Raw genomic sequence first — 27862 nt, forward strand, 5'->3', positions numbered from 1 at the left:
AGCCTTCCTCCTTCTCCCAAATTCTGCCTAATGTTTGGCTGTGGTAATCTCTTCTCCTTCAGTTGCTAGATAAAGTCTCTCTGGTCTCTTTGATGAGGATTCTGCTGGGCTCTGGTCCCAGAATACTCTGCAGGCAGGACAAACTGTAGGTTGAAGGTTTTTCTGGCTCTGTTGGTGTCCCAATCCCTCCGCTTGAGGCCTTGCATGGTGACAGAAGATGGCTGGTTCAGGCTCTGTGTGCCCCACTCCTAAGAGTCTTTGCAAGGGTAATACTTGTAGCTTCTATGGAGTTTCCATTTACCAGGTTTCCACTTTAAGCCCCCAATACGGTAAAACCCCCCCCCCCACATTTAACTGCAGTCATTTCTCCCTCAGCAGCACCTGATCTCTCTTGTGCCCAACCCATCACCAAGTCCACCTCTGAAATCTAGTATCTTTCCCCTTTCCTAGGGAGACCATTGTGCCCCACCCCTTAAGCCCTCCTTGCTACTTAGCCTCTCTGGGTCTGTGAATTGTAGCATAGTCATCCTATATTTCATAGCTAATATCTACTTACAAGTGAGTGCATAGCATGCTTGACTTTTTGGGTCTGGGTTACCTTACTCAGGATGATTTTTTTTTTCTATTTCTATCCATTCATCTGCAAATCTGAATCTTAATTTTTAATGCTAGTAGAATTTGTTTCATTATATCCTTTTTTCATTATATCTACTTTTTCCTAATAAAAAACTTTTTCCTACCCTATAAAGATCACACTAACATGAAAGGGTAGTTAGAGTCCATTAATAAGTTTTAATGGATTAAATATAAAGAATTCTGAAATTGGGTGAGTTGCTCATGAAAACATCACTGTATTTACCTAGGGAAAATTTGAAGATTGGTAAGTTATGATACAATATTCATTTCTTTCTTCATTGAGCCAACCCCCACATACAAAGAGGTTTGGAACTCAGGCTCAATTGCATACCAGTCACTTCACCAAAGTGAAGTGACTTCATCATCTCCTGTCACCATGGAGATGATATACTCCCACTGTGGCCGAAGTCCCTGCCACTCAAGAACCTGTGAAAACCAGTAAGCTCTCCATAGCTGTCTGAAGATCAGCTGCTAGAATCTTCTGTTACAGAGAGTTTGACCCTAGGCTCAGGAGTTTCACCAATCCCTAGCTGAACTGCGACCACTTCTGATATCCCATTTGCACAAAAAACAGTTTTGCTAAGACTGAATTCCAAGTACCATTCATCTGGTCCACATCCAAACAAGCTAGGGTCACAGCAAACAAAGATAAAAAAAATACACCCAACAAAGATAAGCCCAGACATCCAAACCAAGAAATGTCATCAATGATCTACTCCCTTATGCCTAAATCTTACCCCTCAAAGAGAAAAAACACGAACAAGCAAGACAATATGGCTCTTCCAGAAATAGTACCTCTTCATTACCTTCCCCAAGGAAATGAAACTTAGTTTATACAAAAATGTTTCCAAAATGGTAATTACAATTGTTTAAGGAGCTCAAAGAGGATACTAGAATGATGACAGAAAAAAGACTATAAAATTGAATTTAACAACAACAACAAAAATAGAATTCTTGAAAAAAAACTAATCAGAAATGAAAACTGGAAATGAAATTAAGTCAGTGAACAAAAAAGAAAAAATAAGGAAAGCCTCACCAATAGAATGGTTTAATGGATTAATTGGAATAAACAATGAAGAGTTATCTGTAGGGGTGGAAGATAGGGTAAAGAAAATGTATAAGTCAGTCTATGAAAAATGTTAAATCTGGAAAAAAATCCCACTGGAAACAGAATATGGAAGAACTCTGGCACACTATAAAAAGAACACATGCAATATGAATGATTGGTATAGAAGAAGAAACCCAGGTCATAGGCATAGAAAATACTTTCAGGAAAACCACAGAAGAAAATTTCTCAAAAATATTTCTAACAAGGAACAAGAGGCAAATCAAAATAATAAGTAAACAAGATCAGAAAAGAAACTCTACATGCCACATAATAGTCAAAATACTTAACTGTGTAGAACAAAGAAAGGACATTAAAGCTGCAAGAGAGAAAAATCATGTCACGTATAAAGGCAGGGTGATTAGAACAACACCTAGAGACTACTTTCAGCACAGAATGATCTGGACTGATGATGCTCTACATATTCTCAAAGACCACATATGCTGTCTCAGACTGCTATACTCAGCAAAGCTATCAGTTGTTAAAAAAAAAAATGAGAAAGAAAGAGTTTTGTGATAAAAATAGATTTTTAGGAATTTATGACCCCCAAGCCAGCTCTACAGAGAATACTGGAAGGATACTTTGGTGTGAAGAGAAAGTTAAACACACCCAGGTAGGTATAGGGAATAAACAACTACAGAATAGTTCTTCAAAAGAAGTTTAAGTTAACAAAATTATGCCTAGTGTTAAGTTTCAATTCTTAAAAAGAGACAAAGACTAAACAGACTGCATAGGAAACACAGGATATGTCCTTTTGGTGCTTCTGAGAAACAAACATTCAGGTAAAGGAGAGAAAAAGTATTTCCAAGCAAATGGAAGGAAGAAGCAAGCATGTGTAGCTTTTCTAATATCTGGCAAAATAGACTTTAATACAAAAAGAGTCAGAAGAGATCACGAACGATACTTCATATTCATTCAAGAAAAAATTGAACCAAGAGGATATTAAAATTCTAAACAATATAACAATCAGAAGGACTTCCACTTTCATAAAAATTAATACAAGTAGATATAAAACCATAGATTGTCTCCATAGAGCCCCTGGAGTTCAGTAAATTCAATACCCTATTCATTTGAATAGACTGGTAATCGAGATAAAAATGAAACAGAGAAACTTTGGAATCAAATGATACCATAAGTCAAATGGATCTAGCAGACATCTACAGGCACTACCCAAACACTAAAGACTATACTTTCTTCACTGCAACCCATGAGACTTCTTTCAAAATTGATCACATATTAGGATAGAAATCAAACCACAACAGGGACAGAAAACTGAAATAACATATTGCATCCTACCTGACCACAAAGGAATAAAACTGGATATTAACAGCAATCTAAACAACAAAAAGTACACAAATTCATGGAAACGCACGGCATATTACTAAATGAAAATGGAAGCAAGGGAGAAATCAAGAAAAAAAATTTAAAAATCCTAGAATTGAAAACACAACATATCTAAATACATGGGACACAACGAAGACAGCTGTGCGGGCTAGTTTTATGTTTATTTGACACAGCTGGAGTCATTCTGGAAAAGAGAGCCTCAATTGAGAAAAATGTTTCCACCAGATCTACAAGATGTCAAATGAAATACATTCTTTCTTCCCCATGTTACTTTGGGTTATGATATATTATATATATAATATATCATATATATATGGTTAAGTAGACCCAGAAAAACCTTATAACCTAGAAAAAGTAACAATATCTCAACTTAAAAAGACTAGGCCCACATAGATACAGCACAGAGTTATACCAGACCTTTAAAGAAGAACTAACACCAATACTACTCAAAACTGTTTGTAGAATACAAAAAGACAATTCCATTTTTTAATGAAGCCAGTTTTACCCCAACACCCAAACCAGACAAAGATCTAATAAAAAAAAAATATCATTGGCTAATTTTTCAGACAAACATAGATGCAAAAATTCTAAATAAAAATGGGTTAGCCAAAGCAATCTTGAATAAGATAATTGCTGGTAATGATAATTACCATCCCTGATTTTAAGTTATACCACAGAGCTATTATCAAAACTGGATGGTACTGGCATAAAAACAGGATCAATGGAATCGAGCAGAAGATCTGGATATATCTTACAGCTAACAAAAACATATACTATCTTTAACAAATGGTACTGGTCAAACTGTATGGTTACATACAGAAGAATCAAACTAGATCCATTACCCTGAACAAAACTCAAATTCCAAATGGATCAAGTATCTTAACATAAGACATGTCATCATAAATCTAATAGAGTAGGAAAGAGAAAATATTCTTGAAAATATAGTCACATTAACGTGACAATCTCAGATCTTGTATGGGCCTGAGCAAGGTCCTCTACATTTATGTTATGGTTGTTTAGCCCACCCCCAGTGGGAGTGGGGAGGTGTCTCTTAACTCTTTTGCCTGCTCTTGAGACCCTTTTCCTCCTACTGGGTTGCCTCCTCTAGCCTTGATATGAGGGCATGTGCCTAGTTTTATTGTAACTTGTTATGCTGTGCTTGGCTGATATCCTGGGAATCTTTTTTTTTTTTTTTGAAAGGAAACAGAGGAGGAATGGATCTGGAAAAGAAGGTATGAGAAAGGAAGGGTGGAGGGAGGGAAAACTGCAGTCAGAATGTAACTTATGAGAGAAGAATAAAAAGAATAGCTAATAAAACTATTATGTAAAACCTCAAAAAATATTTTTTTTTTGGAGAAATTACTTATGTGAGGGCTGAGACAAAAAATATACCAGATGAGCTTGAAGCCTCTTATATTATCAAAAAGCTAGGATGAGCCTTAAAAAACAAAAAGAAAAGGCCCACACATACAATGATGGTGGCATATTAAAGTCCACTGGAGCAACCTGAACTAGCCCTCAGTGGCCAAAGCTGGGAAAACACGAGATAATAACCTAGTACTGAATTAGACCCAAGAAAAGAACAGCCATTTATTTACTCTGAAACAAATGACCAGGTAAGTATGTAATGGGAGGAAGGGAGAAGTGTGAAGCATCACTGCACATGTGCAGCGATGTCCCTCCAAATACCACTGTTGGGAGGAAGATGCTACAGGGGAGACCCTGACAGGTGCTGTCCCAGCCAGGTGATTAAGCTATAATGGCTGTGTTTTATTTTGCTGTGCCCCAATTGTGTTCCTGGTGCCCACAGAGAGCAACATCACAGAGCTGGAGTTACAGGTGGCTGTGAGCTGCCAGGAGTGCTGGAAAATCAGCCAGTGTTTCTAACTCCTGAACTATCCCTGACAGCGTGCTCTTGATGTAATGTAATACAGTCTTCTTCCCTAGACTCACAGTCTTGGTCTTACGTTACATTTGAAGGGCATTGTGCAAATTCCTGAACATGTGTCCTCAAAATTGCCAAGGTCATTACAACAAGGATTCTCTGAGAAATGGTTACAACCAAGAAGAGTCTAAGATGGTGACAAATTGTGTAAAATGACTTGGAATGAACCCCGGAGTGGAAAAGGCTCAGTCTATGAGAAACTAATGAAAGCTAAATCTAAATAAAATATTTGCTTTAGCTAAAAATACAGACATAGGAAAGGACTTTCTGAACAGGACCCGAAAGACTAAAAGTTAATGAAGTTAATAAGACCTCATGAAACTTAACAATTTTTGTATAGCAAAGGATACCACCAATCAAATAAAGGCAGCCTACAGAATGGGAGAAAAAGAAACATTGCCAGCTATACATCTGACAGAGGGTTTATAAGTAGAAAATACTAAGAAAACAAAAAAGTAACCAAACAGAAACCTATACACCAAGACAGCAAAAGAGCAGTCTTGTTTTTTTTTTTGTTTGTTTATTTTTGTTTTTTTTTAATTGAATTTTTTTTTCATTGTAGGATATTGACAAAATTTAAGGCAAATATGGATAATCCGGGTACACTTGCATTTTTTTTTACACTTTATTCACTTTGTATCCCCCCATAAGCCCCTCCCTCCTTCCCTCCCAGTCCCACCCTCCCTACCCCTTCTTCAAGCATGCCCCTCCCCATTTTAAAATTTAAAATGGGGCAAGGAATCAAATACACAGTTCCCAGATAAAATATAAATGGTTGACAAATATTTTTTTAAAGTGTTCTATATCCTTAGCCCTCAGGAAAATGCAAATTAAAGCTACTTTGATATTTCATCTCACCTCTGTCAGATTAGATAAGATTTTTAAAAAGATAACAAATAATGGTATGGATATGAGGAAAGGTGAACACTTATTCAATGTTAGTGAGAGTGCAAACTGATCCAGCCACTATGGAAATCAGTATAACTACCACTACATGACCCAGCTATAGCATTTTTGGTCATATACCTTACAAACTTATGTCCTCTTACAGTGACAGTTAATCATCCATGTCCAATGCTTCTCTACTCACCAGTGCGAAGGAATGGAAAGATACCCAACAACTGATGAATGGTGAATGAAAACGTCATTCCTATACACAAGGGAATATAACTTGGCTACTAAGAAAAACAAAATTATGACTTTTGCAGGTAAAGAATGGAGGTGGAAAGAATCATCCTCAGTGAGATGGCTCAAAATAAACATTATACACTTTCTTTTATTTGTGGATGTTAGCTGTGAATCATCAGATATCTGCTTCATTTGGACTACCAAGAGAGGTCAGGAAACTGTGGGCCATGAGAGGGTTTTAAAGGGAGGGGAGACAGAACACAGTCATATAAAAAGAGAATAGTGAAATTATAGAAAGGGTCAAATAGGGTGCAGACCGGAAGAGCACAGTAGAGAGGGACTTTGGGGAGAGGCAATTAGAACTAAAGAACTTTGAAAATGCCATATGGAATCCTACTACTGTAGAAGCTTCCCAAAATATATACACATAGGAAGAGTGTAGAGAGTTTATCTGATAACTCTAGCTACTACAGATAGAAACAAAACAAAACAACCCCTCCCCTCCAAATCCCAGTGCGGGGAGCAGGTTACATATTTTTGGAGTTGTTGGATAGTGAGGTTTGACAGACCCCCCAGACATTACACACTATTCATCTTGCTTTTAAGACACTATTGCTGAAAACAGTAAGGAGGAACTATCCTGGAAGCCTATTCCTTACTGGGTAGCTTTCATAGTGCTGGGAGGTGACATATGCTACCAGTGCAGAAAAGTAATTATCAATTTTATCCATGCAAGCCAACATAGGGTCTAGGATGGTGCAAGAAGGCACAAATGTTACGGAAGTAACCAAATACTTTCGGATTAGAGTGAAGGCCTGCCCCACAAAATAGAAGCCATACTCGACGTAGCTATCAGAGTCAAAACCCTGAGAGACAATATACTACTATTATTCTGTCAAATGCACATAGTATTAAATGGATTAGTAATGACTTATTGCTATACCCATTCTCAACACTCATAAAAGAGGTTTCTTTTTGCAGTAGATAACACGGATACCCACAAGTTGTCAACATGTAGAGAAGAGATGAGGAGCCCCTAGGCCTAAATAGGGTATTATAGTAATACCCCTAGGCTCAGGTATTATAGTAAAATAGGGGGCCATATGTCAGAAAGAGTCAAAAAGCTAACCATGCTGGATGACTACAACAGAACAGTGTTTTCCAGACATAACAGTGCAGCAGTTACAACAGCATGCACCACTTGGTCCTGCACATGCTCAAGCTAGACAAATACTTGCATGGGAGGGGAGGGTGAACAGGACGTCCCACCGTGGCAGAGGAGCTACTGGCCACTGCTAACTGGTGGAAGTGGAAGTTAGTTCTCTTTACTGATGTGAAACTGACCATGGTTCCAGGGAATAGCATCACATGCAAAAGTATTTGGGCAGCACAAAATCTGCAAGCTGGGTTTAAAACAAAAAAGGACCTGAAGCTGGATAGATAGGGAGAGGGAAACAGATATGGGAAGAGCTTGAAGAAGAAGGTAAATATTTTCAAAATACAATGCATGAAATTATTAAATAATTAATAAATTACTATTTAAAAACAAAGAAGAAATTGAAATTAGGTAATCTCCTGTTTTCTACCCCTGAGAATTCCTAATACTGAGATGACAGAATGTCCTTTAACGCTGTAGATTAAAATTCATCAGTGATTAGCAACTTCATCTTTACAACTTTTACAGCTACTTGATTGTTCTGTGGGGTTTTGTTACAGAGTACATATGATTTACTTATACATGTATAAATAAAACCAGAACCAGAAATACAAAGTACAAATAGTGGCATTCACAAGCAATATCCAAAAAGGATGCTTCTTTAAGTTAAAAAAAAAAATCAGTTTTTATTTTGAGGCTTAATAAAATGCTCCTGGGGTGGGGAGCCAATGAGAGCACACTGTGTCTGATCAGCAGGGCAGCAGTGACTGCACAGCAACCAACAGACCAAACTGTGGGCCCCCAAACACCAGTGATTGTGCTCCCCAGGTGAGAGCAAACCACACAGTAAGGGAAACAACTGTGCCTCACCTCAGGCAATCTAGCTAACCCCCTGAAAAGTCCCTGGGTTCCTGCAGGAACTTACCAGCTTATAGCCACACACCTGAGCACTGTGCTCACCTTCCAAGTCTGAACTGTGGGACCCAAAACACCAGAGACTGGGTCTCCCAGTCGAGAGGAAACACCAAAATGAGGGAAACCATCAGTTCTGACCTCAGGGCAACCAGCTAATCCCCAGAAAAGTTCCTGGGTTCCGGCAGACTCTGAGTCTCTAATCTCTAGTCACATGCCTGTGTGCTGTGCTCACTAGCCACTGACTACCTTCTGGGTAGTAGGGTACAGAGCTTCAGCCTCAGACACAGCTCCAAAGGTCAACCTGTCTCCCTAGTGAGACCGAGCAAACCTCTGGGCTCGCTGGTTCAAGAGGGCTGAGACCAGCAAAAACATGTCTGAGCAGGTGGAACTCATTAAATTCAGCGCAAAAGAGACAATGGCAGGGGAGCTGTCTCCAAGACTTCCTTTGGTGAGAAGAGAGCCTCTGGGTAGCCCACAGGATCATACACCTGAGGAGAACTGTGGCAATTCCTTGAGAACTACTGCAATTCCCTGAGAACCACCGCCAGTCAGAGACCACAGCCAATAATCTGAGGAGAGTTTCTTAACGAACAACCAGCTTCCTGCCCAAGGGATGTCCTGCACCACCCCAGCCCCTCTAGGACTCCAGCAAGAACCAGAAACTACAAGCCAAAGGCTGAGGTAGGCAAATGGGTAAAGTCCAGTATTACAAAACAGTCAACAAAAGTGGCATCTCCAGAACACAGTTATCTAAGGGCAAGCAGCCCTGGACACCCTAACACAAGTGAAACTCAAGATAATGACATTAAATCTATGCTTATGAAGATGATATCAGAGGAAAGGAATAAAATCCCTAAAGAAATACAGGAAGATACAGTCAAACAGAATGTTGCCTTTAGAGAGAAAATAATTAAATCACTTGAAAGATATGAAAGAAACAGAGAAAAGTTCAAACAAACAGGTGAAGGAATTGAATGAAAGGAAGGAAAATACAAACAGATGAAGGAAGTCAACAAAATGGTTCAAGATCTAAACATGGAAATGAAAACATTAAAGAATACACAAACTGAAGAAACCCTGGAGAGGGAGAACTTAGGGAAGAAAACAGGAACTACAGAGGCAAGCATATCCAACAGAATACAAGAGATGGAAGGAAGAATCTCAGGTGTAGAAGATACAACGGAAGAAATTGATGCATCCATCAAAGAAAATGTTAAATCTAAAAAGTTCCTGATACAAACCATTCATGAAATCAAGGACAACATGAAAAGAGGAAACCTAAGAATCAAAGGAATAGAGGAAAAAGAAGATACCTGTCTCCAAGGCCCAGAAAAGATTTTCAACAAAATCATAGAGGAAAATTTTAGCAATTTCAAAAAAGAGATGCCTATAAGCATATAAGAGGCCTGCAGAACACCTGATAGGTTAGACCAGGAAAGAAAATCCTCCCGCCATATAATAATCAAAACACTAAATATATACAACAAAGAAAAAAAAATATTAAAAGCTGCAAGAGGAAAAAGGCCAAGTAACATAGAATGGCAAACCTATCAGAATCACACCTGACTTCTCAACAGAGACTATGAAAGCCAGAAGGTTGTGGACTGATGCCATGCAGACCCTAAGATAACACAAATGTCAAGCCAGACTACTATGCCCAGCAAAACTCTCATCATAGATGGAGAAAACAAGATATTCAACGACAAAAACAAATTAAACAGTATCTACCCACAAATCCAGCCCTATACAAGACACTACAAGGAAAAATATAACCAAAGAAGGCTAACTACCAGTAGTTAACTACAGTAAAACTAAAAGTAGACAAGCACACAACACACTACCACAACCAATATCAAAATAAAAGGAACTAACAGTCACTGGTCATTAATCTTGCCCAACATCAATTGACTAAACTCACCAATAAAAAGATAAATACCTTCAGCAAAATGGCTGGATCCAAAATTAACTCAAAGAGATCAGTAGCCCTCCTTTATACAAAAGACAAAAGGGCTAGGAAAGAAATTAGGGAAACAACACCCTTTACAATAGCCACAAAAAAAAATTTTATGTATCTTGGCGTAACTCTAATCAAACAAGTGAAAGACTTGTAAGAAAAAATTTCTTGTCTCTGAAAAAAATAAATTGAAGAAGATATCAGAAGCTGGAAAGATACCCATGCTCCTGGATCCATAAGATAAACATAGTAAAAATGTCCATCCTACCAAAAGCAATCTACACATTCAATGCAATTCCTATCAAAATACCAACACAATTCTTTATACCTAGAAAGAACAACTCTCAACTCCAAAAGAAGAACAAAACAAAATAAACAAAACAAAACAAAATGCAGAATAGCTAAAACAGTCCTGTACAATAAAAGAACTTCTGGAGATATCTCTATCCTGATCTTAAGCTATAAAGCAACAGTAATAAAAACTGCATCATACTGGCATAGAAATAGACTGGATGATCAATGATCAATCAAAGATCCAGAAATAAATATATATACCTACAGACACCTGATTTTTTACAAAGATGCCAAAACCATACAAAAGAAAAAAGATCGCATCTTCAACAAATAGTGCTGGTCTAACTGGATGTCCACATGTAGAAAAATGCCAATTGACCCATATATAACACCCTGCACAAATAAAAGTCCAAGTGGATCAATGACCTCAACATAAAACCAGACACACTAAATCTGTTGCAAGAAAAAGTGGGGAAGAGCCACGAACTTATTGGCACAAGAGAAAACTTCCTGAATACAACACCAACAGCTCAGGCTCTAAGATCAACAATTAATTAATGAACCGCACGAAACTGAGAAGTTTCTGTAATGCAAAGGACACTATCAACAGAACAAAAAAACCAAACATACAGACTGGGAACAGATCTTCACTACCCCTACCTCCAACAGAGGGCTAATATCGAGAATATATGAAGCACTCAATAAATTAGACAACAACAAAGGATACAATCCAATTAAAAAAATGTAGTACAGAGCTAAGCACAGAATTCTCAACCAAGGAATACTGAGTGGTGGAGAAACACTTAAAGAAATGCTCAACATCCTCAGTCATCAGGAAAATGCAAATCAAAACGACCCTGAGATGCCATCTTACACCGATCAGAATGGCCTACATCAAAAACTCAAGTGACAACACATGCTGGCAAGTATGTGGAGAAAGGAGAACCCTCCTCCATTGCTGGTAGGAGTGGAAACTTATATAACCACTTTGGAAATCAATCTGGAGATTTCTCAGAAAATTGGGAATAGAGTTACCTCAATACCACTCCTGGGAATATATCCAAAAGATGATCCACCATTCAACAAGGATATCTGCTCAACTATATTCCTAGTTTATTCATAATAGACAGAATCTAGAAACAACCTAGATGTCCCTTATGCAAAGAATGGATACAGAAATTGTGACACATTTCCACAATTGAATACTACTCAGCCATTAAAAACAAGGGAATCATGAAATATGCAGGCAAACGGATGAAACTAGAAAAGATCACCCTAAGTGAGGTAACCCAGGAGCAGAAAGACACACATGGTGTATGCTCACTTACAAGCAGATATTAGTCACATAATATAGGATAATCATACTACAATCTACAGACCTAAAGAAGCTAAACAACAGGCAGGACTCTAGAGAGAATGTTTAATCTCATTCAGAAGGGCAAACAGAATAGACACCAGAAGCAGTGGAAGAGAAGGAACAGCAAGGGAGCCTAACATAGAGGTCCTCTGAAAGGCTCCTCCCAACAGGGGATTAAAGCAGATGCAGAGACTCTCTGCTAAGCTTTGGGCAGTGTAGAGAGTCCTATGGAAGAAGCAGGGAGCAGTGTGTGTAGGGGGCGAGGATAGAAGGACCCAGAGGGGACAGGAGCATTACAAGGAGACCAAGAAAGCTGACAAATCTGGGCTCGGGGTTCCTGCAGATGCTCATGCACCAAGGACCACGCATGGAGAGGACCTAGACCCCTTGATCAGATGTAGCAGACAGGCAGCTCAGTCTCCACGTGGGTTCCTGAGTATGGGGAGCAGAGAATGTCTCTGGCATGAACTTGGTCTGGCTCTTTGATCACTTCCCCCTGGCGATGTGGCTTTGCCAGGCTACAGAGGAAGAGTATCCAGGCCATCCTGATGAGAGTTGATAAGCTCGGGTCAGATGGCAAAGGAGGAGGACTCCCCCTTTCAGTGGACTAGGGGAAGAGGATAGGGGGAAGAGACAGCGAGGATGAGACCAGGAGGATATAAGGGAAGGGCTATAGCCGGGATATAAAATGAATAAATTATAAAAAATAAGAATTAAAAAAGAAAAATTGCTCTGTATAACAGAAATACTACAAAAACTAGTATTTCTATAAAAAGCAGATAAGAAAATTGTCAGTCATATAATAGAAAATGTGCTTAAAGTTAAGTTTAAGTCATCAACAAGAGAAGATTTCTATTAAATTTGTACGCTAAAGATGAACAGGCAGAGCTTGGCAACAGAACTCACAGACAGACTGACTGACTCAGAGACAGTTTGACAACTGCCAACATGACTGTTGGGAGAGTTTCCAAGGAGCCAAAGGCTGGGATTACCATCCAATGCCTGGCATTCTGATACTTGTATCTAAAGCTTCCTCTCTTACTCTTCATCCAGTATTTTCGTTTGGCTCAAAAACAGCAAGGATTCACAATTTTTTTTTATATAATTAAATGTTCTTATTTTGAAGAAATATAACATTAGTTGTAAAAGAGCACACTTTTTCTGTGAAGTATGAAGGAAATTTTAATGAATTGCTTTATACTCAAAGAAACCAGTTTTAAAGTCTGTCAGAGTCTTTTATTAGGTGATTTTTAAGCTATAAAGTAGAATAATATATGGAAATATCATATCATATATATATATATGATATATCATAATTCACCGATAAATTCTAATAGGCCTAGTCCTTAGTAGCTCTTTTTTCATATGGTCCCAGAAGCCCTTTTTGAACAAGTCATCCCCTGTGATAGGCATTAAAGATAGTGAAGTCTGGTATAAGAAATAGTTGTGCAAGTATTTAATTTTTTTAAAAAAGTTTATTTTTAAATTAATTAATCACAGTTTATTCACTTTGTATCCCAGTTGTAGCCCCCTCCCTCCTCCCTTCCCAATCCTGCCTTCCCTCTTCTCCTCCCATGCCCCTCCCCAGTCCACTGATAGGAGAGGTCCTGCTACACTTCCCTCTGATCCCAGCCTATCAAATCTCATCAGGACTGGCTGCATTGTCTTCTTCTGTGGCCTGGTAAGGCTGCTACTCCCTCAGGGAGAGGTGATCAAAGAGCCAGTCACTGAGTTCATGTCAGAGACAGTCCCTGTTCCCATTACTAGGAAACCCACTTGTATACTGAGCTGCCATGATGTGCACAAGTTCTAGGTTATCTCCATGTATGGTCCACGGTTGGAATATCAATCTCAGGAAAGACCCCTTTGCCCAGACCCAGAATTGCTAAAACAATCCTGTACAACAACAGATCCTCTGGAGGTATCTCCATCCCTGACCTCAAGCTGTACTACAGAGCAATAGTACATGGTATAGGCATAGAAACAGAATGGTGGATCAATGGAATCAAATAGAAGACCCAAAGATTAACCTATACACCTATGGATACTTGAATTTTGACAAAGAAGCCAAACCATACAATGGAAAAAGACGGCATCTTCAACAAACAAATGGTGCTGGTCCAACTGGATGTCTCCATGTAGAAAAATGCAAATAGATCCACATTAATTATCCTTCACAAAACTAAAGCCCAAGTGGATCAAAAACCTCAATATAAAACCAGACCCACTATTTTGGTTAGAAGAAAAAGTGGGGAAGAGCCTAGAACACACTGGCAGAGGAGACAACTTCCTGAACAGAACACCAACAACACAGGCTCTAAGAGCAACAATCAATAAATGGGAAATCATGAAACTGAAAAGCTTCTGTAAAGCAAAGAACACTGTCATCAGAACAAAACGACTGCCTACAGAATGGGAAAGGATCTTCACCAACCCTATATCTGACAGAGAGCTACTATCCAGAATACATAAAGAACTCAAGAAGTCAAACAGCAACAAATCAAGTAATCCCTTAAAAAATGGTATACAGGGCTAAACAGAGAATTCTCAATAGAGGAATACTGAATGGCAGAGAAAGACTTAAAGAAATGCTCAAAATCCTTAGTCATCAGGGAACTGCAAATAAAAAGGACCCTAAGATTTCACCTTAAGTATTTTCTTAAGCTAACAGATAGGCAGGAAGGAGGTCAAGACAACCCACTGAGGAAACTGGGCATTTTCTGGAGTGTAGTTTCTCAGGACTAGGTCCACTGTATTCACTTGCTAACATACTGGCTAATGAGTATTTGAACTTTGGCTTACAACTTTTAACCATCATTAAGAACAAGTCAGATGGAGACCTGGATTCTTGAAACAATGTAAAATTATGCACCTCTCCCCCAAGAAAGCTTACCTTTGGGTCTCTAAGGAAGAGAGCCTTAAGTATCAGTGAGTGTATGTCTCCGATGATTGGATAATGCATCAGAAGGCCAAGACAGGTCTGGTAGTTACTAGAAATCACTAAATAAAAGGAAAAATGGATTTAGACACAATACTGTTTAGAATATATGCATTACGATGAATCTAAGAAAATAACTGAGAGCCAAAGCACGTGATGCAATAATTTAGGTGATTGGTTACAAGATTGTCCTGAGAAGAGATCTTCACCAAATGCCCTCTGAATCAGTGCATTTCAGCTACAATTTAACACTACCCACAAGAGCGGTGGAAGGAAGAAGTGCAGACTCAGACATGGTATTTGCAACATTAAACACATTTCTTAGATGTATGCACATTTGTTGACATTTATGTGGCTATCGTTAGTTTTGCTGCTGAGAAATTACCGTGTAATTTCAAAGAAACACCTTGAAACTGGGAAGCAATTAAAAATTCTAATAAAATAGTATACTCATCTTGGTTATTATGCTTCTTTTATATATGTATCACACAATTCAAAATTCAAAATTACAATTTTCTTTGGTTATTTGTTTTTCTAAAAGTAAAAATAAATTTGAAGAGAGAGAGTATCTATACAGGGTGGGTTTTTTTGTTTTGTTTTGTTTTGAGGAAAATAAGTGAAAATCTTCCATCATCTGCTTGTATTCTGCAGACTGTCATTTAACACTTTTATTTTCAAATCAATCATAATTATGGGTACAATTATTAAATACATCTTTTAAAGACAGGTCTGTGTAAACTATTCTATTTCTTGGTAATCTATCGGTACTGTAATCACAGTTGGGCCCATTAATGACACTTGTTTTGTGAGCCAACAGCTGCCTCAGCAACACTGACTGTGAGGGCACTTTACAGCTACAACCTCCTAGAGTTGTTCATTAACCAGTTACTGAAAAATGTCCCACAGGAAAACAAAGGAAGTAAGACAAATAAAATATTAATTATAATCAGAAAGACCTTGATTCTTCAATTTTTTTTTCTGCTGCTGGAAAAGCCACTTCTTGATGAAACATTCTACCGTGCTCCCTCACCTGAATACTATAGAAAGGAAAGTAGACTGTGCAGAATGAATAATTATAAACTATGTAAGGAACTACTTTATCATCTTCATTTCCATTGGTGATCTGACAGCTTGTAATTTCACACATCTGCTTTCATTTGTAAAGTACTCACTTACCCTACCTGCTCTCTATCTCTTCAGACTCCTCTTATTTGTTCATTTCTCCATATTCACATTCAGTTCCCTAGTGTCATCTTCCTCTAGAAATTACAAAAGCTAGTATATAATGGTATAATTTTTTCATGTACAGTATTTATTTAAAGCAAAGGAGTTATAAAAAAAAACAACTAGGTCCTCAGTTGATGAAAAAGTTACTTTCTCAAATGCTGATACTCAAGTTTTAGTACTTGGCCAGGGAATAATTTTTACCATCTTGTAAGAAAAGCAGGAGAGTTTTTTGGAATTATTTTGGCTGCAACACTCAAATTTGAATCCGAGGATCCCATCTGGGTCTTCTCTAAAGTTATCTAAAGTGACATCCAAAATCTGCTCAGGTAACCTCTACAGTATAAAGTTTAGTCTTCTAGAAAACAACTTCATGGTTTTAGAAAACTGCCCACATCATTCACTGCGATGACTTGGTAAGTGCCTGCTTTGTAATGGAGGCCCAACAAGGAAGAAGTCCTTGCTCTGAGGAAAATCTAAGTTTGGAAAGGCCACTGGCAAAGTCAACCAGCTACTCCACTAAGATAATGATGAATCCTAAAGGTTTTAGGGAGTGAACTCAGGCTTAGAACTTTATGTGCCTAATCTCATTTAATGTCTAAGACTATTTTATTATAAGCATAGGATGATTTTCCTTGTATTAGACATACAAACAACGATACTTGGAGAGGCTAAGTCATTCGCTCATATCACAGAGTGATTCCTTGCTGTAGCATGATTTCAAATTGAGGGGCCGTATTCTACGTAGTTATATAATGCTGTTTAAAAAATACTGCTTTGAATTCAAATGATATAAAGATACAAATGTCAACTTAAGTTGCTTAACATCTAAGGGACTTAAGCTAAATCAAACCTTATTGAGTCTCTAGAATAGCTAGATATAACTGGGCATTTGTTTAGAGTGACCAGCACAATAAACCCGTTACCATAACTTTAAAGTAACAGACTATAAAGTGCTGAAGGCAAGACAACATGTGTTAATATTTCACTTGTAGAACAAAAGAAGCTGCTAATGATTTTCTCTTGTATCTATTCACACACTTCTTAATTAAATGAACATTTTCTGAGCATCAATTATATGCCAGATACTCAAACTTAGGCTGTTATAGCCTTAGTTTTGGTCTATCAACAGTTTTTTAACAGCAGGTAAGCATGAATCTTATGTCTTCAACTAATACCATCTTTACATCATTACTAAAATATCTGTAATTTTATTTTCTAATTACATTAAATTAAGTATTAAGACACACTTAGACAGCTATGCCAAATTTAGACAGAAGAGCTACAGAAACATGTTTTTTAAAAGGGTAGAAGGGATCTGACATGAGAGTTTAGTTTTGTTCCTTCTCCCCTCCTTCCCTAGCCTCCCAGTTCCCTCCTTCCATTTTATAGCGCTTGGAGTTGAACCCAAGGCCTTGTACATGTTAAGTCAGCACTCCACTCACAGAGGTTTTGCTCCTTAGAGCAAACTTTTGTCTAATAAAAAAATGAATGCAGTCTTGTTCCTTACCAAATCCTTATTCTATCAAAGCAGGCAGTAGTGATATAGTAACTATTTTTAACCTTCCCTGAATCAGCTCTTCAGAATATTGGTTCAGTATTTTGCTTTTAAAGCACAATGAAGCAAAAGCACATTTTGTTCAAATGTAAGTAGATACCAAAACTAACTGTATTCTTTTAATTTATTTTTATTTATGTTTTTGCCATATCATTAAGTGGCTTAGACCACGCTGGCCTTAAATTCACAGAAAATCACTTCTTTAAGGCCTGTGAAGTGTTGTCATGGCACCATAATACATGGACACACACACACACACACACACACACACACACACACACACACACAAACACACACAACGTTTTGCATGCATACTGGTAATAAAAAGCCACAAAAGGTTTTCCTAGCCAGAACTTTCCAACTTAACTCTGTTCTAACAATATAGATTCCTCTGAGTAACTTCAGCAAAGGCAAAGAAGCCTCTGGAACCAATGCTCTTTATTTCAAAATACTTTTTTTGTTGTGGCCTTTAGCAGCTTCCCTGTCACCTCTTATGCCTAGTATCTGTGTAGCAAGTGCATTCCAGGATGTAACTCCTTATGTTTTTGAGTGAACTCAGGGATTGGAGAGTCTTTTTCTTTGTGCCTTAGTAGCACAAGTAATTGTCTAAGACAGTGGCACAGATGTTAGGTATATATTTGCCCTCTTGTTCTGACAAGTAGTACTAGGGTGATGGTTTCAATAGGAACTGCCTCCATAGACTCATTTGTTTAAATGCTTGGCTCTATTAGTGGCACTATTAGGAGGTGTGGCCTTGCTGGAGGAAAGGTATCACTGTGGGGGTGGGCTTTGAGGTCTCAGCCAGTTCAATTCTTGCTGCCTGTGGACCAAGATGTAGAACTCTCAGCTCCTTCTCCAGCACCATGTCAGCCTGCATGCCGCCATGCTTCCTGCCATGATGATAATGGACTAAACCTCTGAAACTGTCAGCCAGCCCCAATTAAATGTTTTCCTTTATAAAAGTTGCCTTGGTCATGGTGTCTCTTCATAGCAGTGAAAAACTAAGACAATTACCTTCATATGAAGTAAAGCTGAATTATCTGCCTCCTTTAAATGCCCCAAACTATTCTAAAGTGGTCTGAAGGAATTGGTGTGTTTAGTTTTGCCAGGAGAAGCAATAACAAAATGTAGTCCAATCAGTAAATATAACCAGAGATGTGATTACACTGAGAAATTTGAAAGCAACATAAATGAGTACATTATGTACAGCTCACCGCTAGCTACCCATAATGGTAACATTTATGAATACTTTTCTCCAAATTAATTAATTTTATATGGGAATATAATTTTTCAGAATAAAAAGATGGAAAATTACCAAATATTGAAACATAGACTTAAAAAAAATGTCCTTAAAATTAAAAACAACATCTATCATCTCTCAGGTACCGACAGCATGACTGGCAACTTGTTATACAATTATATGCCCATCCCATAAGACCCTCTCCCCTCTAAAAAAGCAATCTATCTATGCACTCCCTTCTACACATGAGGACATAGTAGGAGACAACTATATGCTCAGGCCAAGGACTCCTGATTGACTGTTGAACTGAAAACATTGGTCTTCCCCAGTGTCTTATGTTTTACTCCATTCTTAGCAGAAAGCATCATGAAAAGGGTGTTTACATACAGAAGACAAAAATGACACATTGCAGAGTGCTTCTGAAAACTGTATTTTAACCTCAGAGAAGTTACAAATACACACTAAAAATGTCCTTAACATATAAAGCCAGGTGCAGCAAATGTTTGGAAACTGGCATAAGTTCTTATATTTATATGTGGATTTGTCATACAGAACAAATAATCAAAGACTTCATATAAACATTGTTAAAAACAATGGTGACTGGAGAGCTAGCTCACCAGTTAAGAGCACTTACTGATACTGCAGAAGATCCAAATCAAATCCCAGTGCGAACATTAGGTAGCTTACAAACACTTTAATTCCAGCTCCAGGGGATCTACTGCCCCCGAGGGCACCTGTACTCAGGTGCACACCTCCCACTCCCTCATGCCACCTACACAACAATCTAACAAGGAAACCTGAGGCTTCCATTCATAACTCATTACACAATAATGCCAATAACTAAGTTCCTTGTAAGGCACCTGGCACACAAAAGACATACACTTTACTATAAAAGACATACCTTTACTATTCTGGTTTTTCTACTATAAAATAACATATAATTTCAAATGGGGATTTCAAATGGACCAGAAAACATGACCACTAAATCATTAAAACAAACAAACAAACAAACAAACAAACAAACAACTCCCTCACCAAAACCCAAATCCTATATATTCTGTTAAGTCTCAGAGAAAACCAGGTATTAAAAAAAAAAAATGGATATATCCCCTATTAAAAAGTGATTTTGTTAAACGCGTAAGACCTTCAAAAGATGCTGCCTTTGGGGTTTTTCTCCCTGGTGACCTTTGAGATAAACATCAATCATTACAACTAGCCTTGAAGCCCAAGAACTACACCCACTCATCCGCAAACACTTGCATAGATCTGGCAAGTACTTATTTCACTATTAGATTTTTATGCAGATAAAAAAAGATCTTAAAATTCATTTTTTAAATAAAGAAAACAATATTGCATTTAAATCAGCACATTCTTTTTGTTCAAAAAGATTTAAAAAAATAACTGATACTTCATTTCAAGTTTAATACAATTTAATAGAATTGATTCTAACTAGAGAGCAGATAACAGCATGAGATTTATTTATATTCCAGGAGTTCTGACTTAAATTATACAGCACTGTCAAGTGTAAGACCCACCCAAATACTTAAGGCCATGACTTAGGGTCTGTGCACTGCCCAAGCAAAGTCAGGCAGTTCTAGGAGTGGCCCTGGTAATTGATGTAAGCCTGAAGTCAATTAACTACACACAGTTCATTTTTTTTCTCTATATTCCATTGTATAGATCTTATTTTAAAGCTATGTGTGTCTAGGAGTGTATATGAGTCCATCTTCCTACAGAGAGCAGAATCAGGCACTGGGTCTCCTGGAGCCACAGGCAGTTGTGAGCCACTTGATGAACATGAGACAACTGTCCCCTGCAAGGGTAGTGGGTACTCTTAGCCACTCACGGTTTCTCTGCCTTCTTACCTCATTATCCATTAAAAGAACAAAATGTGATGATACAGTGTAGGGACAAAGTCTGCTGATAATATTAATATTCAGGCTAATAACTGTCAATAGATATATTCAGAATCAAACCAGCACAATTCTTTTATTATTAAAAATGTGTAACGTAGAGCACATAAACCATAGTTTACAGATAAAATAAGAATAATGAGTTAACAAGAAAAGAAACCTGAAAGGTTTCCTCATTTATACTTCAGTGAGAACATCTTGTATTTGTCATTAGAGCTCAAGGTCTAGTATTTCCAAGTCTACATGCATCTAAACGAAGCCTAAGAATTTTTGGTGTACACTAAAATTGAGAAAAAAAAAATGATAAGCACCATTCATGGATTTGCCTCACTACCAGGGTGGTGGGGCTTGAACCTAGGTACTTGTGGTGGTTTAAATGCTAAATGTTATCCACAGTCTCTGACATTTGAATGCTTGGTCCTCAGTTGGTGGCTCTGTTTGAAACATTAGGACTGCAGTTCAGATCCTCAGTAACCAAGTAAAATCTGGGTAATGGTGAGTATCTGAAACCCCAGTGCTGGGAGATGGAGACAGGTAAATCCATGGAGCCAGCTGGCCAGCCAGTCTGGCTAAAATGGCAAGCTTCAGATTTAGTGAGCGACCCTGTCTCAAAAAATAAAGTGGAAAAAAAAATAATTGAATAAGACATACAACCTTGAAATTCTGCCTCTACAAGAGGAAGTGCAGTCAGCAGGCATAACACCCCCCCCCCCAAAAAAAAAAAAAAAAAAAAAACAAAAAAAACCCCCCCCCCACAAAAAAAAAAAAAAAACAACAACAATGTAAAACATGCATTAAAACAGATAATTTTTTATTATGGTATATTGGAGAAATCTGGAAAGATTTCTGTTAAGCTAAACTATAAGGTGATATAAATGGTATCAGTGACTGAAAGGGGACATTGGTTTCTGTATCTGATATAGTTATATCATTTTATTTCAGAGGGAAGAGAGCTGGAGTCAGGAAGTACTTAGATATTCTTTCAAAAATAAGACTTGGGATTGTGCTTTTACAAACTTTGACATGCACTGCACTATAGTTTTATAGTCTTTATATTTAATCATTAATTTTGGTAAAGGTTTTATAGAAAAGACAAATTCATCTGTAGTTAAAATTCTGTAACTACAGTATGTTGGTGAATACGTTGTTAAATGGAAAACCGAGAAGCAGAAACTTTGGGGTAGGACAAATGGAAGCACTGGTATTCAGCTAGTGGCTCAAGAGAAAGCAGAGAGCCAGCACACAATAAAAAAGAACAACATGTCAGTCATGAAAAAGATACAATTGCCACCCACGCCAAGCCAGGGAATGGCTAACGGAAACAGGGAACTGAGAGTATCCTAACACATTCTGTCATGTAGGCATGAAGTTATTATGCAATTCAAATACTGACTTTGTACCCCACATACCTGGTTACAACGCTTGTTCTGAGAATCTCCTGTCTCAATGTTGTGTAACCATGCTTCCCAATTGTCTCCTGGTAAGCCAATAAAGCAGCTTACAGCCAATCACTGAGCAGTGGAGACAACAGAGCTGGACTTCCACCAGCCAGGTGAGGAGGATTTAGAAGTAGGGGATTGAGCCAGGGGCAGAGTTCTAATAGACCTCAAGAGAAGGAGGTGGAGCAGGAAAGATACAAAGTGCATGTATTTCTGGGATGTACACCGGCAAGAAAACAGATTAGCTTAGAGGGTTAATAATGGAGTAGTAAGTGCTCAGTTATTGTGTTGTGAAGCTTATTATTAAACAAATATTAAAGAGTCTAATTATTTGTGTGTTAGGTAAAAGAGAAACAAACACAATATTATAAAAATAACCTTAACACTAGCTTGATCTTGCTGACTGAAAAATCAAGACAAGAAATGGAGCTCAAAGTCCAAATATAAGAAAACAATAAAGAGAATGGAATGACAGTTACCTGCTTTTAATGAATACATATCATATACATACAATGAAATATTACACTTCACTTTATAGTAAGTATGTGTTTACAGATGCATTAGGAATTTATTAAAAAGAAAAATGGAATTTAAGCCATTAAATAAAGTACCATCACCACCACCAACAAAAACAAAAGTAGAAGAAAGGTAGAAGTGATAAGGAAGAAACTTTCCAGACATAAAAAGTTCAGAGAGAAAAAATTTACTGCTTCACACACAGCTGAGAGATATTATGACTAAGAAAACCAACAGGTAGCCAAAAAAGGTAGAACATGTGGTCTCATCACTCTGAAGCAATGTTCTCATGAGTTCAAGACCAGTCTAGGCTCTAGTATGAGACCTTATTTCAGGAAAATAAAACATCACAAAAATATCTAAAGTGAAATAGAGTATGAGACAATTGAGAGCTACTGTTATCATAAGTTTTCCTATTTTTAAAAAAGGGTATGACCCCTTTGGTTAAGTAGGCAGGCACAGGGACCTGAGTCTGGATGCCAAGAACCCAATTACAAACACCAAATTCAGCGAAACAATCCCCCCCCCCAAAAAAAAAAAAGTATAGGCTTGGGTACATGCCTATAATCCCAGCCTTAGGGTGGAGACAAGTAGGATTCCTAGCCAAGTTAGATTAATGAGCTTCAGAAAATAAAAGTTAGAAACAACTGAGGAAATATACTTGAAGCTGACTTCAGGCACTGCACATGCATGCACCCTCCCCCCACAGACACGCAGACACACAGACAGACACACTTAAAGAAAAAATTAAAATTGTGCTATAAAAATTTTAGGTTTGTAATTTTAAAAGTAGACAATGCCTTCTTTCATGCTAAAAGTTTACACATGTACATTAAAGAAATTACTTAAAGCATGATAGATTCTGTTGTTGACAGGGTTTATTTCTTTTGAGGCTTAAGGGGTGATATGTCCCATAACTTTCTGCTAGCTTTTGGGGACAGCTGAATATACTGCCATCCTTTGGTTTGATAACACCAGTATAATCTTTGCCTCTTTCTTCATGTGACATTCTTGATTCTGTGCCTCTGTGCATGTCTGTATCCAAACTTCCTTCTAATAAGGACTAATAGGAACACCAGTAACAACAGAGTGGAGGAGACTAATCCACTTACTGTAGCATGACCTCATCTTAATGAACCATATCTGCAACAATCTGTTGGGAATTAGGTCTCACTCTCATGTACTAATAGTTTGGACTCCAATGTCTGTCTGTCTGTCTGTCTTGGTCATGGGCAGGGCTGATATAACTCAAACCAGAACAGATTTCCTTATCTATAAAATAGGTAGCTTTGAATCCTCATTTTAGAGGATATATATTATTTTGAAAAAACTGGTGGAAGTATAGACCCTTGCCACAGAATACTTTGTACAGGATTTTACATACTGTCAAGATGACCATAACCCTTTCAAGCCTATCTACTGAGGCCCTAGGAGTATGTGTCCTAAACTGAAGGAAGGTCCTTTCTCTCAGTGAAACCTCTGAGCTACACATGTGGTAGCTATAGCCTTGAACAATAGAGTTCAGTTAAAGAATGAATAAACACAAACTACTGGGTGAATGAACACCAAAACGCTGGATGCCCAATAGGGCATCATGATTCAGAATGCACTTACTGGTTCTGAAAAAGAACTTGAAACCGATATTTTATTAGGAATACTGATTTTAGAACTGGTTTACCTTCCTCCTGATTCTTGCTCATGGGCAAAAATGTTCATTACCTAATCAATGCTGTTTCCCATGCATTTGCCCATCCTTGTTCATGCCCACCTCTCCTCAGGCTGTCTACTCAGTTCTTTGCTGAGCCAAACCTTCCCTACGCCCCACCCTCTTCACCTGCTATTGCTCCATTTAGAGGTAAAGTGGGAACCACACTTCTCCTGCATCTGTTTCAAACCAATCCACAAAAATTCTTCTTTCCTTCTTATGCTGTTCACCTATACACCCACTAGGTCCATTTTTATACTGCCATATGTATATCAAGGTCCAGGAAATAGTAGTAACTTGGTAAATACGTGTTGAAATATTAGTTATTTTAATAAATGATTGATTAAAAATTGCTTTCCTGGTTATTTTCTTTGTTTGAGGTTTTGGTGTGTTAAGTCTGTAATTTTTTTTCCTATATCTTCTTTTCCTATTATGATTCTTGGTGAGGTACCTAGGGAGAACCAAACAAAAATCTTATTTTTCTTCAATGTAATTTTCTAAATGACTTCCTTCCCTTCACTAACGTGGTCATATTGGATAAACCTACACATACTCTGCATTCTCTTGTGAGGCTACAGCTTTCTATGCTTTACCTGTTTCCCACTCTGGTTCTAATCCCTTGATATTATAAATTCTTTCCAGTCATTCCTTTTTACACACGTTAAACTACTCTCTTAAAATGCAGTAAATGTCTTCCACCTTCACAGTTACCCCTAATTCATTTGAGGGTGGGCCTGATGAGAAGCCTGTAAATCTATTTACATCCTTTTACTCTTCTGGGACTATTGAACACAGCTGGGGATGCTAACATAAACTATTACTATGAGGCCATCCTAGTTATTCCAGGTTTGATCTTGCCAGTCACATTCACTTTGGTTATCGAATTCTACTTCTATTGTTACTCTGCCACAGCAAATATCTGCACCTATGAACTGTTCTATTTATGACAACAGCCTGGTGCTTCCTTCTCAGTTCAGCTTTACTGCTGTCACACAGCTCATCTTCCACAGTCTCCCTATTCACAGTCCTTGTTTCTTCAATTACTTTTTTCAATAAACATCTGTTTGAAGATTATAATGCACTAGGTCCTCTTCTAAATACTGTATTTAAAAAGGAAACCAAGACAGACAAAAAAAAAAAAAAATCCATCCTCTCACTGAGGAATTGAATATAGTGGGTGTTTACACAACAGAAGGAAACAAATGCACAAGGTAATTTTCCTTTTTATAGATGCAACCATTGACCAGTAGAAAAAACTAGCACTGATTCCTGAAGAAGAAACTCATGTTTGATTGACACATCTCCATCACTGCTCCTATATCCTTCTTCTATCCTCTTATAGCCTTCTGTTCTTGAAAGATGGCTGGATATATGTCATCTCTACGTTCTTTATTATGTTATCTTTTAGTTGAAAAGTAATGTAATAAAAATAATAGTACCACTGCTCTTGTCACAATAGCAAGAGGATGGAGTCAGCCTAAACGCCCATCAAGAGATGAAATAATAAGCATGTGGGACATTCACAGCGGAAATTTTATTGAGTCACAAATAAAAATGAAATTATAAAAATTTCAGTACACTAGATAGGACTAAAGATTATTAAGTTAGGTAACACAGACTCAGAAAGACAAATGTCATATGTTCTTTCTCATATTCTGATCCTATCTTTGGAATTCTATACATATGTACTCACATGGGAGTGAGTGTGCTTAGAACCTGCAAAACCAGCAATAGTTCTTTGAGGTTGTAATACAAGCCCTTCCTCTTGTAGTCCCCACCCTTACAGATTAAAATTAGGGTCTTCTGTGAACTAGGTGAATACTCTCAGCCTGGGCTACAGATTCCACTCCCAGTTCCTCTTAAACACCAGCATTAAATGCAGAGTTCCACCTTTGCCTACATACTCTTTCAGTATGTGCTATTTGAGGTAGGTGACTGTGTGATTTGTATAATCCTCCTGGGAGGCATTTCAAACAAAGAGGGAAGTACTGTTGGTTGCTGCTTTGGGAAAGCATATGTAAACCAGAACTATATCAGACAAACTAGTATATTATGATGACCTTATTATTTTTTAATTAAATTTTTTAAAATACTAATTACAGTTTATTCACTTTGTATCCCAGCTGTAGTTCCCTCCCTCCTCACCTCCCAATCTCACCCTCCTTTCCTCATCTCCTCTTATGCCCCTCTCCAAGTCCACTGACAGGGGAGGTCCTCCTCCCCTTCCTTCTGACCCTAGCCTATCAGGTCTCATCAGGACTGGCTGCATTGTCCTCCTCTGTGGCCTGGCAAGGCTGCTTCCCCATGTGGGGGAGGTGGAATGACCTTATTCTTAAGAGACCATATCCATTGTTATGGTTTGAACTAGTGAAGACCTGTTAATTACTTGCAAAACTCTACACATCCTTGATACTAACAGTGACCTTAATGTTTTACATCTGTTATGAATTTTCACAGGGATCTCAAATTCTGTATGGCTAAGGCTTAAATAAATTCCTAGCGGTTGTGCTTCCTACTCAGTTATCTACTCACTAAATACTCCACAGAGAAGACTCTTCTAGATTTCTTATTCTCTTTACCTTTCATATTTAATCATTAAGCCATGCTAAGCCTAGTCTGAGTATTTCTCTACTTCAGTGTTTGTCATCTTGTCTTGATTTCACATCCACATTGCTGTTAGAGTAACCTAAAGGTTACACTTCTGCTTTGAATGTTTCAATAGCTCTATGACGTACTGAGGAGGTGCTCATCACAGTCCTTCCTGTTGTCAGTTTTGTAATTAACCTTATTTCCTCATGACTGCTATAAACTAGTGATACCATGTAATCTGAAGAAACACATATATACTAAGCAAGTATATATGTTTATATATAAAATTTATGTATATGTTTTGTTTTTTTTTCATATTGCCTTTCAAGTTAAGCACCAGAAAAGCTTCTTCAGGACAAGGGTGACCTTATATACTGAATACTTATTTACTCTACCTTCAGGAGGTACCATTTGTTGTAATAGATTTAATACCGACATGCGTAAGCAATGCCATTACTTTGGTTCTTTTCCACAAGTGCCCATATTTTACAGAATCATCAATAGAAATATTGAAAATGTGTGAGGGCATCAGTTGCCAAAAATTTTCCATGTTCTATGAAATTAAGAATAGATCTTAGCATAAGAGACATCATGATTACATTAATATATGTGGGTGATGTGACAAAATTATGAAAAGAGTAAATTGTTAATTGTTTAAGGTTTCAGAAAATCAGAAAGCATTTCAATAGTTGTCCGATTTGGAAACTTTGGTAAAAAGATTATGCAAAAGAATTTTTTCCTTTTCATAAGAGTTTTTTCATTCTCTTTTGTTCTTCTTTATTTGCAACTATAGAATACACAACTTTAAAAGGGAGAAGTATTGGGTGTCCAAAAATTTAGTATCTATCACATCTACCCAAATATCCTGTTTTACTGTCCAGATCTCTCATTTGATGCTTTCCATAT

The 27862-nt window shown here is 37.7% G+C and overlaps 1 protein-coding gene across 8 annotated transcripts in view; it reads right to left on the minus strand.

The window, feature by feature from the left end:
- The window catches only part of Tbc1d5 (TBC1 domain family member 5), a 458701-nt gene that overhangs the window by 133627 nt on the left and 297212 nt on the right, over positions 1-27862 (minus strand). For all 8 annotated transcript variants that reach the window (XM_055614078.1, XM_055614055.1, XM_055614062.1 and 5 more), the window contains one exon: positions 14728-14834. In XM_055614078.1, the coding sequence (XP_055470053.1) occupies positions 14728-14834 (107 nt within the window). The remainder of the gene's footprint in view (positions 1-14727; positions 14835-27862) is intronic.

The sequence above is a fragment of the Psammomys obesus genome, unplaced genomic scaffold (genome assembly GCF_907164565.1).
Source record: "Psammomys obesus unplaced genomic scaffold, mPsaObe1.curated_primary_1811, whole genome shotgun sequence".
NCBI lineage: Eukaryota > Metazoa > Chordata > Mammalia > Rodentia > Muridae > Psammomys > Psammomys obesus.